The 15,713-nt window shown below is 29.5% G+C and overlaps 5 protein-coding genes across 6 annotated transcripts; 2 read left to right on the top strand and 3 right to left on the bottom strand.

Moving 5' to 3' along the window:
- Positions 1-469: 469 nt before the first annotated feature.
- LOC116770296 (proteasome activator complex subunit 3) lies at positions 470-2,802 on the bottom strand. 2 transcript variants are annotated; one of them, XM_032661710.2, is made up of 5 exons: positions 2,644-2,802; positions 2,201-2,338; positions 1,888-2,112; positions 1,577-1,792; positions 470-1,253 (listed from the first exon to the last, which is right to left on the bottom strand). In XM_032661710.2, the coding sequence occupies exons 1-5, from the start codon at positions 2,662-2,664 to the stop codon at positions 1,110-1,112; spliced, it is 744 nt and encodes a 247-aa protein (XP_032517601.1). In that variant the 5' UTR covers positions 2,665-2,802; the 3' UTR covers positions 470-1,109. The 2 variants fall into 2 exon arrangements, with proteins under 2 accessions (XP_032517601.1, XP_032517602.1); XM_032661711.2 differs by having other exon boundaries at positions 2,201-2,332; positions 2,644-2,795.
- A 668-nt stretch (positions 2,803-3,470) lies between these two features.
- Positions 3,471-4,855, top strand: LOC116770216 (histidine protein methyltransferase 1 homolog). The gene is made up of 4 exons (XM_032661594.2): positions 3,471-3,737; positions 3,813-4,046; positions 4,128-4,294; positions 4,464-4,855. The coding sequence occupies exons 1-4, from the start codon at positions 3,677-3,679 to the stop codon at positions 4,851-4,853; spliced, it is 852 nt and encodes a 283-aa protein (XP_032517485.2). The 5' UTR covers positions 3,471-3,676; the 3' UTR covers positions 4,854-4,855.
- On the bottom strand, positions 4,850-8,927 carry LOC116770218 (pyridoxine/pyridoxamine 5'-phosphate oxidase-like). The gene is made up of 5 exons (XM_032661597.2): positions 8,345-8,927; positions 8,089-8,245; positions 7,728-7,827; positions 7,120-7,379; positions 4,850-5,145 (listed from the first exon to the last, which is right to left on the bottom strand). The coding sequence occupies exons 1-5, from the start codon at positions 8,394-8,396 to the stop codon at positions 4,980-4,982; spliced, it is 735 nt and encodes a 244-aa protein (XP_032517488.2). The 5' UTR covers positions 8,397-8,927; the 3' UTR covers positions 4,850-4,979.
- Positions 8,928-9,076: 149 nt separating this feature from the next.
- On the bottom strand, positions 9,077-11,437 carry LOC116770217 (pyridoxine/pyridoxamine 5'-phosphate oxidase-like). The gene is given in 6 exon segments (XM_032661595.2): positions 9,077-9,382; positions 9,814-10,073; positions 10,405-10,415; positions 10,418-10,503; positions 10,999-11,155; positions 11,239-11,437. Coding segments are annotated over 6 exon segments (774 nt in total). The 5' UTR covers positions 11,333-11,437; the 3' UTR covers positions 9,077-9,216.
- A 316-nt stretch (positions 11,438-11,753) lies between these two features.
- LOC116770375 (signal recognition particle receptor subunit beta) lies at positions 11,754-13,102 on the top strand. The gene is made up of 5 exons (XM_032661826.2): positions 11,754-11,971; positions 12,057-12,223; positions 12,300-12,439; positions 12,516-12,647; positions 12,721-13,102. The coding sequence occupies exons 1-5, from the start codon at positions 11,863-11,865 to the stop codon at positions 12,929-12,931; spliced, it is 759 nt and encodes a 252-aa protein (XP_032517717.2). The 5' UTR covers positions 11,754-11,862; the 3' UTR covers positions 12,932-13,102.
- The last annotated feature ends 2,611 nt before the right edge of the window (positions 13,103-15,713 follow it).

The raw sequence follows: 15,713 nt of genomic DNA, 5'->3' as shown, positions 1-15,713 counted from the left end.
TCATTGCGGTTCTTGTATTAATAAATTTAATGAATGTCTACGATTTATATAAACTGGATTCGTTAGATTATATTTCACTTTATTTTTTAAGTTTTCCATACATATAAACAATTATTAGATGTTTGTGATGACTTCAAACTAGTTCCCTAATGGTTACGATTTCCATGAAACAAAGACACAAACTAGGTATCCTTTAAGAAAAAAAAAAATTACACTTATTAGGGTTTTTTTTTTAATAATTGAATTTAATATAATGTTCAATTTCATAAACGAGTCAGCAGCACATGCAGATGACATTTTATATCTCAAAAATTTCCAGATCTTGAGAATAAAAAAGAATCCCTGAAAAATCTGACTGTTCCTTTAAGAAAACAACCGAGTATCACTTACCTTGATTTTGATATCAAAACTCAAAATACAATTTCATATTATTATATAATAAAATAAAAAAGGTTTAAAAAAAAAGCAGTTTGTTATTGTAGAAATGTATTCGTATTTAAATGATTATATTTTAGTTAACATCTGTTAGCCAATTGGGACATCACTAAAACACTGCGGTTTAATATGAATTTGAATGACAATGGTTGCTTATTTATCTATTATTAATTATAAACTTTTTTATTATCTTATATTATATAACATTGCTGATTAAGGAGGTCACACTATTCAGTTGCTTTCATCTATTACAGATATGATAGTATATTTTGCTTTACAAATCAATTCATATTCAGATATATGGAACCAATGTTTTGATGAATCAATACAAAGTTCTGATATAAAAAAAATTTACGCCTCCAATGTGTATTACATTCAATGTAAATGTACCAAGAACGCGGTACACCAGATACTTAGATTCAGTCTCAAATATAATACAAATGTTACAATGAAACTGCATGTGACTATCTATTTTTTACTCACTAGCTTAGATTATGCGGAATAGATTGAACGATGCATTCTGATGTCATATATTATGTTGATGCCGGCATTGTGTAGTTCCCATGTTTGTGCTGATACTAACATTGAATATATACAGAATATCTAGTGAATAAAAAACAAAGTTTACACTTAAAGGTAATAATCCTTGCCTAGGATTGAGATTAAACTTGTCACTAGTATAAAGTTTCGGCGTTAGACGAACGCGGCTTCTTAATTTTCTCTAAATTCTTAATGACAATATCGTGTAGCGAACAATAACGGTTGCGGATCTCGCACATGACAAGCCATAATGACAAATATTCCTTCTCATCTAGTTCCTGTGAAAAATAAAAAGATGCATAGATCAAATATTATATATATAGATTTCTAAAAATATATTTTTTAAATTTAAGAAGCATATAGTTGTGAGTTTTCAAAAGGTATTTAAAATTTTATTAAGTAAATGAAAAATAAAATTTATCCATTAACATGTTTGTCACCCAATGACAGACATTTTTTTTTACAAGAATTTCAATTTACAGTCACACAAACAAAATATCAAAAATACTGTAATCAATGCCAACATGTATTTGTACAGTGGAAAAACAACATTATTCTGAAAATGAGCCAAACTATTTTGTTATAATGTCAACAAACTCACTTGAACTGCTCTCCTATAGTCTTCTATATGTGGATATTTAGCAACCTTTGATACAATCTTAGCTCTTGAAATGAAATACCGTGAGATTTGATCAAAGAAAGCGGCTGCCTCAGATTCTACAGACTGAATCTCTGCTAAAGTATCTTCTTGTATTGAAACACCAAAATTGTTACCATCTTCTATTTTTGGGATCATAAATGATATCCACATTTTAAGCTGTAATCGGTAAATAAAAGCATGAGCATTGTCACTGTAATGTATATGTTAGAGCTTATATTTCATTAATTTAAATCTATAACAAAAATATTTACCAAGTTTGAGTCTTCAACTAGTTCCCTAATGTGTGGTTTAACGAGATGTATAAGGTCACTTAGAGGTTTGTTACATGGTACAGTACCATTTGGCAATGCATAAACCATAGTGCCCTCAACAGTCATCACACTTGATACCTCAGATGTATCTAAACGCTGTCGTTTAGCCGATGGCTCATCTTGTGAATTTGTGTTAAGAGGAGGAGGTACTGGAATGTTTAATTCCTGGAAAAAACATGTAGTGTTAAATTTCCCAATAAAATACTTATGTTAAATGGTGTTTATATAAAAAAAAATAACATGTTAAATATACCTGATGGACATCAGAGAGATCTCGGTTTTGGAAATGTGATGTTTCAAGAAGTTCATTCAATTTGACAATTTTCTCTGGAAATCCTTTAATAATAAGGTGTTCAGCCTTCTGCTTGAGGGAGTCCTTGTAGTCCTGAACCTAAAATAGGTTAGAAAAAGAAAAACTTTCTATCTTAAATAAAAAATTCATTGCATTATTTCTCTTGTATCAACTATGTATTACACTGAAACCCCATGCTTACAACTCGTACGGTAAGGTTATGTTCCGATTGCAATAATTTACAATAAAGATATACACATAAAATGAATCGTAATTTATAACATAGCAAATTAAAGTTTCAATGTAACAACAACGCATCCTTTAAAATACACAATGGTTGTCTCGATATTATTATTACTGATTTTATAAAAGGAAGGCAAAGTAAGAAAATAATTCAACTTTACCTTCTTAGCCACGTCTGTCATTGTTAATTAATAAAAGCTATCGAATATTACTAAAAATAGTGTAATTAAAATTATACAGTAAACTGAAAACCGCAAAAAATATTCTTTACTTTGACTCAAGTACACTCGTGTGCTTGAAAGAATGAACGATTTGGTTTGGATACGTTCACAATTCTGAAAAACATTATCATTGAACTTATCTATATAATTTTAAAAACACGATAGTTGACCTACCACATTTAGATTATCATCAAAATCTGGATCCATTTCTTTTTATAATATAATATTATATTTATATATTGTATTTTTACAGAAGAATTGACAAAACAAGACAATACATAGTATAAACACTTTTTAATTTTTTATGATATTATTGAAATTGTCTGCTTAAAGGATGTATAACTTTTATAACATTTAATGTTATGAACGTAATTAAGCCTATTAAACTTTTTGGTGCTTAATAAAAATAGTTTTTAAATGGTAATTGTAGAAAAATTTTGCTTCGATTTCAATAAGATTTTTTTGAAAATTGTATAAAATTAAAATGATATAACATTTTTAATTCTATAAATTGCTAAAGTGAGTAATGAAATGAAAGTAAAAATATATTAGTTGGTGTTTTATACTCTTTTTAACTTAACTAAGCAATGTAAATGTTTACTACTATATTTTCCGTGAGAATTAAATAAAAAAAGTATTGTAACCACGAAAATATTATAATATCTAGAGTTTTAAAAATTGTAATTAATATATTATCCGATTATTAAATTTGTTAGTAACTTCAATTAATCTGGTTTTATCATAAACAACGAAGAGGTATGATTGTTGGTTTTTTTACATTAAAAAGTATTGAGATACAAAAACTGAGGTCTTAGCAACATAAAATCTAAATCCTGAACAGCACGATTGACATGATTATAACGATTTGAAATTTGATTTGAAAGCTTTATAAAATATAAATAAACTTGTTGATTAAAAATCAAATCACCTATTAAATATAATATAGGATTTAAAAATGTATTAGTTTTATCCAATGGCTTCGTTTAAATTTAATTTTTCGGGTGAAGAAGAAGATGAAAATCGTGAAAATGAAGGTTAGAATTTAGATTTCCATTTTATATATATTCATGTATAAAAAAACTTATTGAAACAATTTTTTTAAATTTCAGGCGATCTTAGGGATGTCGAATGGTTAAATAGTGAAGAAGTGATACCAAAATCAAGCGTAGATGATCTCGATGAATTGGTTGAACATGCGAAGATGTTTACTTGCGGATGTATTGAAATTGGTCACGTATTAATAGACGACATTTTTAAGCATAATATAAAGAAGGAAGGTTTTGAAAATATAATAAACCTTGCTGAAAAAGAACACAGTGATCTCGTTACTGGCAAATATGAAGGTAAACTAATTTACTCAATGTAACCTATATATATTTTTTGTTTTTATATTGCTGATGATATTTATAATAATGGTCTTTCAGGAGGTCTTAAAATTTGGGAATGTACTTATGACTTGGTAGAGTACTTTGAAAATAATACAGATGTAATCAATTTCAAGGATATTAAAGTTTTAGATTTGGGTTGTGGTGCTGGAATTCTAGGACTGTATGCATTTTTAAAAGGAGCTACTGTGACATTTCAAGATTATGTAAGTATTACCTTACTTTTTTGAATTGTTTTTACAACAATTATTGTGTTGTTTTAAATAAACATATTGCTGTTTTCTATCAAACTAATAAGTAACAACTAGCACAGCAATCACAAAGCATAATCTTGGATATGATATAAAAAACTTAATTTTCATTATATTATTGCAGAACAAGGAAATACTAGAATTATATACAATAACTAATGTCCTACTAAATATTGAAGAATCAGGAAGAGACTGTGGAATTAAGAATTTCAAGTTCTATTCAGGAGACTGGGCTTCATTTGATAAACTCCTAGCGACTGAGAAGTTTGATATAATTCTTACTTCAGAAACCATTTACAACCAAAACAATTATGAAAAACTCATTAAGTTATTTGAAAACAGGTTAAATGACAATGGTGTTGTATATGTTGCAGCAAAAACATATTATTTTGGTGTCGGTGGAGGAACAAGACAATTTGAAACAGCCATACAGAAAAGTACATTAAAATCTGAAGTTGTATGGAAAACAAGTAATGGTATACAGAGAGAAATTATTAAAATAACAAAATCTTGACAGTTACTGTCTTATTTATACCCAGAAAATATAAAAACGAAATTTTTTAACATGGAAGACATTACTCAATACTATAATAAACATATTTTCTACTCGATCATATATTGATAATTATTAAAGCTTCTTTTATGGTTGAAGTCTTTCGTAGACCCAACCGTCTTCACCCTGATGAAGTAGTTTTCCATCGGGTACTTCACATTCCTGTAGTCTCCGGAACTTTATTCTATCATGGAGCCTGTTAGTTTGTCCTTGCCAAAATTCAAATGAAGTAGGGCGAATGATATAACCACCCCTGAAATTATTCCAACAATAGGTAAAAATGATTTTGTTTTGATCCTGTAAGTGTCCAGCCATTAAATTTTATATGGTATCCATCTGTTATGAAGGCTATGGTTAAGGTTACAATGTAGCATATAGGTTGTATAGAAAATATGTTCACAAAATATGTCAAAAAAAGTAACCTTTATGGGTAGATATTACAGTTTAAATTTTATAAAGATTTATAAAGAGCATCAAAAAGATGACATATGATAAATAGGTTTGTATACAACTTATGTTAACAAAATATCACATTCAATAAAATTGGCTTGAGATAAACCAAAATGGATGTATGACCCTAAAAATATATATTCTAAAAAAATCTTTTTCTAAATTTCAATTCATCGACATTTATTGCACTTATACCAATGAAGCATTCTTATTTCAAAATTAAAGTACAAAAATTAGGATTTTTTATAACTTAGTCGTTTAAAATTTAAGTTCGTCATTTTATATTCAAATTTTATGTATTTAAAAAAATTGGGAAATTTATCATTTATCACCAATCCCAGCTGTCTTCCCTACCTGCATATATCAACGTTTTACGAGCTGTCTGTGTAAGGTTTTCGAATCAAATCGGTCAAATTTTGAGTTGAAATTTGTGGAGTTTTAGACTCCAAAATTTAGAGGGTAGACCTGACATAGGGAAATAAAGTCAGGGGATCGTCGTCTGCCTCCGAATCTGGTAATTTTCAGAATCTAGGAAACTTGGTTGACTGAGAGTTCTGGAAAGGAGGACATTTAGAGCTGAAGGTAATGACGTACTGGTCGACTCTTCGTTCGAGCTTTTAGGCTGGTTTGTTTTTAGTTTCTTAAAGATTGACGCTCTAGATGTTCTGAAAAGATGAGCTAGGCGTTGATAGGAGAAGAGGGCGCAGTGCTTTCGGTCTCGCTCGATATCTCGAACTCTTTCAACAGTCTCTCCTTTGAGAACCCTAAGGCGGCCCTTTGCTATAACAGACATTTTAGTATCAACATTTTTGGTCGCCGCTAGATTTTAGTGAGTTTCCCTGCCACAAAGGCTCGGAAATCCTACACAACCATCTCCATTTTCACCTATTTGAAGGGGTGGTATACGATTTCGTTATAAATATTAATTATTATGACAGTGGAAATCATAATAAACATCATGACATTTAATAGATATATCGGAGGAGGCAACTGAGACGGAGATGAAAACACATAATTCAAGGAATGCTGTACTCGTCTACCAGATCGATAATTCGTCTAGCGAGCACCAGATTTATGTTTTTTTTTATGACAAAGGTAGCAAAATGGGCAGACGGCCTTCTTGATGGGCCGTAGTCACCGTCACTCATTGACATCTGCAACTTAAGAGATGCTGAGGATGTGTTGCCGGCCTTGATTGTTGAGGAAGGAGGAAAGCGTGGGAATAGGGAGAGTGCGAACGGCTCTCTCTCTCTCTCATCGGACGAAACGCAGCCATTAAAAGCTACTGCACGCCGATTTTCTGTAAAAGGGTGGTACTTCCCCGGTAGAGCCAGCAAATATTCAAGCTGTGATAACTTGACACAGCTAGACTCTACTACCTTACGATGTCCCACTTCTAACTATCCGAACATATTTTTGGTAAACATTACATTATATTATATTTGGTAAACATTACATAATGTATATGGGATTCCTAAAGTAAGCACCTTTTAGAGTTTAAGAAGTTAAAGTAATGTCTAATGTAAGAATTGCTTATAAAGTGGATAACAGCCTAAAGTCTGTCCCGACGGCTTCCCTAACTATAAATTCTATTCTCGTCAACCTACTCTCTTTCATATAATAATTACAATAACAGAAGAATCAGTACGGCTTTATACAATTTAAAATCATAAAAAAGTATTAGTACCAGGTATTATTATTCTAAAATTCGAGAAAAAAGGTCTAATAAAAAATATATATATCCTATAGAAATGTAAAAATATAACAAATAACAAACCAGAAATTTGGTTTCGGAACTTTCTTTCCAGGTTTCAAGTATTCCTTCTCTAAAACACTTTCTCTTTCACGCAATACATCTCTCGACTCAATTGGTGTACTCTGACAGCTGCTAGCCGCGGATATTTGATTTGGTATTGGTCTTTCTTGGAAATACTTTGTTGACTCTTCTTCTGACAGTTTCTCAACATAACCTTCGATCCTAACAGAGCGATTTAGTGCAACCCAGTAAAACGTAGCCGCTACATAAGGATTCTCTTCCTTAAATCAGTAGGCACATTAACAAAAATATATACACATATTTATGTTTCTAACTTCTCTTCCAAAAAGTGTATGGTAATGGTGCTAGTATAGATAAATATTTGAGATTTAACCGATCGACACGCAACTACTTATCTAGTTTCTTAATTTCTATATTTATTGTAAACCATTACTTAATTATCATTCAGAAATTTCTAAAATAGGCTTCAGACCAACAAGAAGACTCACAAAAATATCTAAAAGAAAAATTATTTAGATCTTGTTATCATGTAAGCATACGTTATTAAGACTACGGCACTATGTTTATTTAAAAAAAAAACTAAATTTTAATTATAATATGATAGGTACCATATCCTGTGCCTTGTTACTCCCATAGTTAGTAAAGAATTTAAATCCCTCTTTTCCATACCCTTTACACAACATATATCTTGCTGAGGGGCATCCATTCCTTAATATAATAATTATTATTCTTCAAGTGGTAAAATAAAAATGGGTAAATAGTAGCTGATATTTAATAAAATTCCGTTCAAAAAGTTTAAATATTATACATTTTTCTAAGGATTCATCATAGGAAATAAAATTAAAAATACTGATTAATTGCCAATTATAAAAAATTATAACTAAGTTGATTGAACTAACTATCTTGATTGTTACATTTTTTTAAATAATTTAAACATCAATTTAATTTGTATATATAAACACAACTTACCTTGTAGCTGTGGCTAGGCACATTACGTTGGGTTCTAAAATATTTTTTTTACCAACAGCTTCTTTAAACCAAGCATCAAATTGCCCAAAAGGTTCCTTTGATACCAAATCTTTTTCTAGGAAAGTTTCATCCTTACTTTTATATTTTATTCTCAAGCCTATTGAATGTTAGTAAATTATATTATCGAAAGAAATATGTTAATGATTACTCAACAATGACAGAGTTTTTTCAACATTCTGTCATTTCTATTAAATACCTCCGATGTTGATACCCATGGCACTTAGAAGGGATTTTATAAGGGTTTTCATACAAACTGGATTATTAGATATGTTTGATACTACTTTTTTATTTAAACTATGGCTTCATTTGAATTCTTTATTCAAGTTTTAACGTTTATCCGTTGAATGTCAATTTACATTTGTTGCCATGCGTTAAACTTCAACCATTCAAGATAGATTATTATTATGCAAATTATAATAACTCATTACCGCGAAAGATAAATATTTTTTTCCAAGTTCTCGCGCTAACGTTAAACACCTTCTGTGAACCGTATTTTGAGAGCCACCTAATATGTGTTTTTTAATGTTACTCAAATATTATTGTTTTTTATTTATTTATCAGCAATAATTAACTTAGCGGTCAAGAAAAGAATATCCTACTAAATATGGAGGCAACCAGGAAAGGTACAATGAGTGTTTCAAGTAATTTTCTGATGCTTGGATTCTTTTCACAAAATCCTAGCATCTGAGTTAGATATAATTCTTACTTCAGAAACAATTTAAAACCAAAATAATTATAAGATCTAGCATTTTATTTGAAAAGAGGTTAAATAGTCAGCCCTGTATTTGTTGCAGCAAAAACATATTTCTTTGGTGCTGGTGGTGATACAAGACAATTTTAAACGGCCTTATACTAAAGTACATTAATATGACAAACAATTATCACTATAGTTTTATAAGAGAAACATTATAAAAATAACAAAGCTTGATAATTAGTAATTGTATAATTTGTACCAATGACCCATAACACCACTGTTTATTGCAGACATTATTTAATATGGAAGACATTATTTAATTACAGAACAATATTACCTCATCTTAATAAAAAATAAATAATTATTACACCCTCTTATGGTGAAAGTCTTTCATAGACCCAACCGTCTTCACCCTGATGAAGTAACTTTCCATCGGGTACTTCACCTTCCTTTAGTTTCCGGAACTTTATTCTATCATGCAGTCGATCTCTTTGTCCTTGCCAGAATTCAACTGATGTAGGACGAATAATATAACCGCCCCTGCAAAATGTCTAAATATAAGTTAACCTATATTTTTTACTCTATAAAGTGTATATATATAAATATCAATTATTCATAATTCTGGCCTCTACTTTAGTATTTTTTATTTAAATTTTTATATTTATAGCATTAAAGTGCTCCAGATAACAAAATTAAACAAAATAATCTCAGTAGGCTAACAATAATAACATATGAGTATTATTTTGTATGAACTAAAACATAAATTATACAGGAGATATCACTATCAGGAAGATAATTTAAGCAAACATTCTTATAAATAGTAAAATGAGAAGAAACAACTGTATAATGCCTGCTGGTAGTAGGTAGTACTTGTGTGAAGTTTTTATAAATATTTGTATAATAAGTTAGAAGATTTATTCCTTCCACAAAATAAATCAAATGTTTAGTAATTGATGCAACCAACTACTAACCAGAACTTTGGTTTTGGAACTTCCTTTTCTGGTATCAAGTACTCCTTCTCTAAAATACTTTCTCTTTCACACAATATGTCTCTGGACTCTATTGGTGTACTTTGATAACTAGTTGCAGCGGCTATTTGACTCGGTACTGGTCGACTATGAAAATACTTTGTTGATTCCTCTTCTGACAGTTTTTCAACACAACCTTCGATTCTTATGGACCGATTTAGTATTTCCCAGTAAAAAGTAGCTGCCACATTAGGATTCTCCGCCTACAATCACCATATATATGTATGTATTTGAAATTACGGTTCATTGTAGGAAATAATGGTATTAAGTTACATTTTGCTCAAAACTTCATTAGATATACATCAGTGCTAACTTGTAATGTCATGGAACCTACTTGTAATTTACTTATTTTTTCAACCTATTAATATATATAATCTTTTAAACATTTTACAAAGTACAATGTTTTGGTAGTTTTTCCATAATTATATTAGGGGTATTTCTTATATCTCGTTAGTTGTTTATATAATTTCAATATTTTCTAAGACCACCCCAAACAAAAAAGGACAATCTATATATTAGAAAAAAATATTATACCATTTCTTGTGCCTTCTACTGCCATAGTTTGTGAAGAACTTAAAGCCCTCCTTTCCATAACCTTTACACAGCACAAATCTTGCTGAAGGGTATCCATTCCTTTAAAAAATAATGATTATTCAAGTACTAATAACTCAAGCACAGCTAACTAATAATATATCTGTATGTTTCATAAAATGCAGTTAAAAATGTTGTTATCTCATCACAAAAACATTCTGCAGATCACAGCTCAGGGATATAAAGAACTAGTTTTTCCTGGAAACTATATCACTTAAGTATAACAAAAATGTATGAAGTATGTCAAAACAATAGATTTGGAGACCAACAGGCAGCAACATTTATATTCTGTATCATGTGATTTCATACACAATTCAACTGTTGTGCCTCAATCCCGAGATAACAATTAGCAATTTTGAGATAAATGTTTTTCCCATATCTGAACTACATTCTTAGTCTTTCATTAAAATCTGTTAAGTAGTCTCTGCTTGACATACATTTTGCATTTATAAATTAGTAAAAATTATTTTTGAACAATTGACACACTAATATAATTTAAACCTGTTTGTACACCATAAAATATATATGAAAACTTACTTTGTAGCTGTAGCCAAGCACATTGCATTTGGTTCTAAAATTTCTTTTTTACTGCAAGCTTCTTTAAACCAAGCATCAAATTGTCCAAAAGGTTCCTTTGATACCAAATGTTTTTCTAGGAAAGTTTCATCCTTATCTTTATATTTTATTCTCATACCTATTTAATGTTATTACACCATGTTATTATAAATGATAACACTGTAATTAAATCAATAAAAAAAATTCTTGTTTAATAAATACCTCCTATGTCAATACTCATGGTGCGTAGAATTAATTCGCTTTTAGTGCTGTTAAAAACAATGCTTGAAAGCCTTGCTACTGAAATGATTCTCATGGAAATTGGAATGTTATTTTAACATTTAATACGTCCTATCAACGCATGACAACTTACGAATTGAGTTTATGATTTATCTATTTCTATTTTCTTATCAGTTCTACGTCAGTTCACCTCTGTTAAATTACAATGACTAACAATTTTAGAATAATATAAAATTTTTCACACTATAATCACTTTACAAATATATAAGTGTTAAATATATTTATTTATATAATTAATATTATCCAAATTTTAGATAAGATTTTATTAAATAGAGAATTGAAAGAGCAAATAAGCCAATATTAATTTAAGACATTAAAAATGAATTTTATGTAAAATATTATTTAATTTAATACAAATTGTTTTTATAATTCGATTATATATAATAAAAAGCAATTTTAAAGTTTAATAAATAATGACAATTGACACCTCACTTTCATTTGGCACTTCGTCACATGAATGTTTTGAACACATCAAAGGAAAAAACTAGTTTAAAAAATCATTTGTTAACGTCAAAATATCTTAAAAATTAATTATAGCCAGCTAATATGGAGGCCGAATCTGAAGTAATTAAAGAAAAAATTCACACTGAACCAATCCTAAATGACCCACGATATATAACCTTATTGAGTATAATAGTGCTTTTGTTCACTCTTGGTAAGTTTCAGTATGTTTTTTTAATATTTTTATTATTTATATTCATATTAATAAAGAAAGTTAATTATTACAAATATTATTTCAGTGTTTTGGTGGTGTTTTTCAAGGCGTCGGCATTTGAGGCGGTCGGTGCTACTAACGGGACTTTCAGATTCAGGGAAGACTCTTTTATTTGTGAGACTCTCTTACTCACAGTATAGACAAACTTTCACATCTATGAAAGAAAATATCGAGGAATATATTACATCCAATGTTAGTTTGTCTTCATAAATCACAATTGTTCACTATGTTTATCATAAATACTATATGATTATCCCTTTTTTTTTAGAATGCCCTCAGGATCGTAGACCTACCCGGCCAGGAAAGATTGAGAAACAAATTTTTTGATCAATACAAGAGCAGTGCTAAAGCCATTGTATATGTTGTAGACTCTGTAACCATTCAGAAAGAAATAAGGGATGTCGCTGAGTATGTATAAACATATGTAATAAATTAATCAATAATTAAAAAAAGAAGATAACAAAGTTTTAAATTGTTTTTGCAGATATCTTTATACCATTTTGCTTGATTCAGTAGTGCAGAGCAATTGTCCTCAGTTTTTGATTCTATGTAACAAACAAGACCAGCCCATGGCCAAAGGCAGTCAAGTTATCAAGGGTTTATTAGAAAAGGAATTGTGAGATACTTTAATAAATTCTTTTATTTTTATAATAAGAATTTTCTTATTATATATACCTTTTCTTTTTCAGAAACTTGGTCCGTGTCACAAAATCTAGTCAGCTGCAATCAGTTGATTCATCGCAAAGCAATAGTTCTTCATACCTCGGAAAGCTCGGAAAAGATTTTGAATTTTCTCATCTGAACTGCAAAGTAGAATTTGCTGAGAGCTCAGCTAACACTGGGGATGACGATAACCCTGCTGATATGAAGGCTTTGAAGGATTGGATCTCAAAATTATAGAATCCAAGAGCATAGGGTTTATACTCTACTTCCAATGTTCTCATTTTATTATGTATGCTTAACATGTATTTAATACATGCAATTTTGAGACTTGAATTGTTAAATTTGTGCATTTTATAGTATTTTGTATAAGAATGATCCCTTGTACTTTTTAATAAAATATGGAAATTATTTGGCTATTTTATTTATTTATTCTTTACTGATTTTTGTAATAGTTAAGTTGGGAAGTGGCAACATTATAAAAAGTACTATTGGTTTACTGACTAATGTAAACTGATATTTAGGGATTTTTTAAATTATAGCATGCCAATAATTCATCTTCATACTTAATTAGATCATAAGTCTAGTTACGAGTTTTAAAGCATATTTTATTAGTTAGTCGACGTTTTGAAGAAAAATATTTGGTTAATAAAAGATAATATTTGTTTTATTATTAACAAAGTATACTTGAAAAACGATTCGACTACATAAAAATAACAAATAATTTAATGGAGCCATTTTCTGTTTTTAATGGAAAATAAGAACAACTGCTTAAATGAAAATCATTCAATTGTTTAAGCTACAGAGCGCGCAATTTTTTTTTAACTCTATTTGACGTAAAACCAGAATCTTAGTAACGACTGGCGTAAAAAAAACGATTTACTTAGTTAAAAAAAAATGCTCGATGACACTGAATTTGACATTTTGACCAAAAATAATGACATATATTAATATTATTTATTTATTACATTCCTAGGTTAATCCCGGGTCGTGTCTCCTTCATTCTACACGATACTGGCAGAATATACTGTGCACGTATTTGCACGGATGAAGGCCACATTTGAAACAACCAACCAATCATTTATTTATATGTAGTATTCAAGTGCGAATAAAGCCACAGCGTAAACTATAAAAAACATCTATATTTGGCAACATGTAGATATGTATGTACCATATAAAATCAATTTTTAACCATGGATAGTAAAGTTATGCTACTAAGATATAAAAGCTATTAGTTTTTATTTATTTCAAGCTCTAGAGTTCATAAACTTAAATCATAAAAAAAATCTCTTCATATAAATATATGAAAAATATTCCTTACGCTTCATCAATAAAAAAAAAATACTCACTACTATTCAGACATTTTTTTTTATTAGAACCCTTCGCCACGGCATTGAAAAACCGTAATGCCCAAACTATGACTCCACAAAATATCAAGATCAATGTAAATATTAATTACTTTGTTATTTTTGCATATTCATAACGTATATTATTGACAGATATCGATGTGCTTTTGTGTAATTGTTTGATTTTTAAAAGGGTTAAGGGGAAGGGTTAAATAAATATGCAATCGGTTTACAATAAGACCATTCATGGTGCTAGTGCAAGGTGCAAATATGCATATTCATAACTTTTTCATTAAAAAGATGTATTGCTAAATCGTCACCCTTATTACTTTTTTATTCATAGATGCGGAAGAAGAGTAATGTGTTTATAATATCGGTAGGCACTTGTATTATGTCACGGTAATGATAGGAGCGATAATATTGAGGCAATTTTATTATTATTCGTGTTTTGTGATAGCAATTATGGATATCCCAAAGTAAGTAACATTAGTGAACCACTTTATTAAATATATATGTGTATTCAATTCTATTAACAATTATCTTTACTATTAACCATAACGGCATTATGCTGTAATATTTTATAGGTGTAACTAAATACCAAATTTAATTCAGACAGCCAGATACGTGAAAATTTATAATATTAGCTTGAATTATCATATAAATGTTTTAAGCCCTTAAGAGAGTAAGGTTCCCTTATTCAACAAGATAGGCTGCATAAGCAGCAAGTAATAATTTATTGTGCACTACTTTCCCACGCCAAAACCTTTACAAGCCGCTGCCTCCCACGGCTACATGCCAGCTCCTGTCATTCATTCATTAAAAAAAAAAAACGGAAGCCTGTGACGTCGACAAATTCCCACACAGAAATATAAGAAATGGTTATTTTAATTTCCAAATCAAAAATTAAGTAACGAATTGCTGACAAAACGTTCAATGGCACTGATGGAATTGACAAAAAATGTTGTTTCAAAGCAGCTGTCTACGAAGATAAGTTCATTATGAAATATTATTTTCAAATATATTATAATTAAGAGACGTATAAGTTGTACGTGCTAAATGTCAGATATTACCTGAAAATATACTGCCGGTGAAACTGACACTAATATAAGGACTTCTTTAACTTTACGAGTATCATGTTATATCTGGTTTTAATAAGTCTTAGTGTTGAAATAACATTTATCATAACATCTTAAATAGCATTAATTATCTTAAGTCAGCAGCTGGTCGTGAATCAGTTAGTAATAGCACAGGTTTATGAATAACTAAGTTATTTACATTGCAGTGCATTATAGCGCAATAATACCTCTAGATTTTATCATTTCGGTAAAATGTTAACCAGTCAAATACATCACAATAAGAAGGCGAAATCCAAGTTCATATTTAGAATTGAATAGATCTGCCGTGTTATCGCGGGATCTTACGTCGTTCAACTCTCAAGAGGACTCTTAAATTGGGATAGTTTTAATTACGGGCACTCTTAATTAACAAAATAAAATAAACAACCCACATCACATTGAATCGAAACGAAGTAATGTTTTAAAAACAATTTAAATAATATGTATCCGTTCATTAAAAGTTTCGATTTAAATCTGATGACATGACCGTTTAAAATTCAAAACAGTTTTATTCAATATTCAGTAAATTATTATTAATGTTTATTATACACATGTTTGGTA

Source organism: Danaus plexippus, assembly GCF_018135715.1.
Source record: "Danaus plexippus chromosome 13 unlocalized genomic scaffold, MEX_DaPlex mxdp_15, whole genome shotgun sequence".
In the NCBI taxonomy this organism is placed as follows: domain Eukaryota; kingdom Metazoa; phylum Arthropoda; class Insecta; order Lepidoptera; family Nymphalidae; genus Danaus; species Danaus plexippus.
The sequence above is the reverse complement of the archived record's forward strand: the minus strand, read 5'-3'. Positions and strand labels throughout refer to the sequence as shown.

Bases quoted from the DNA above. Each gene is read 5' to 3' on its own strand.
- LOC116770218 (XM_032661597.2), bottom strand. From the start codon at position 8,396: ATGAAAACCCTTATAAAATCCCTTCTAAGTGCCATGGGTATCAACATC. The intron at 7,828-8,088 runs GTAAGTTGTGTT...TATTATATTAAG, and splicing joins TGCCTAGCCACAGCTACAAG to GAATGGATGCCCCTCAGCAA. The intron at 5,146-7,119 runs GTTTGTTATTTG...GAATAATTTCAG, and splicing joins GTTCCGAAACCAAATTTCTG to GGGTGGTTATATCATTCGCC.
- LOC116770375 (XM_032661826.2), top strand. From the start codon at position 11,863: ATGGAGGCCGAATCTGAAGTAATTAAAGAAAAAATTCACACTGAACCA. The intron at 12,224-12,299 runs GTTAGTTTGTCT...CTTTTTTTTTAG, and splicing joins AGGAATATATTACATCCAAT to AATGCCCTCAGGATCGTAGA. The intron at 12,648-12,720 runs GTGAGATACTTT...TTTCTTTTTCAG, and splicing joins GGTTTATTAGAAAAGGAATT to AAACTTGGTCCGTGTCACAA.
- LOC116770216 (XM_032661594.2), top strand. From the start codon at position 3,677: ATGGCTTCGTTTAAATTTAATTTTTCGGGTGAAGAAGAAGATGAAAAT. The intron at 3,738-3,812 runs GTTAGAATTTAG...TTTAAATTTCAG, and splicing joins TGAAAATCGTGAAAATGAAG to GCGATCTTAGGGATGTCGAA. The intron at 4,047-4,127 runs GTAAACTAATTT...ATGGTCTTTCAG, and splicing joins CGTTACTGGCAAATATGAAG to GAGGTCTTAAAATTTGGGAA.
- LOC116770296 (XM_032661710.2), bottom strand. From the start codon at position 2,664: ATGACAGACGTGGCTAAGAAG. The intron at 1,793-1,887 runs GTAAATATTTTT...TACCGATTACAG, and splicing joins TAGTTGAAGACTCAAACTTG to CTTAAAATGTGGATATCATT. The intron at 1,254-1,576 runs GTGAGTTTGTTG...TATTTTTCACAG, and splicing joins ACTATAGGAGAGCAGTTCAA to GAACTAGATGAGAAGGAATA.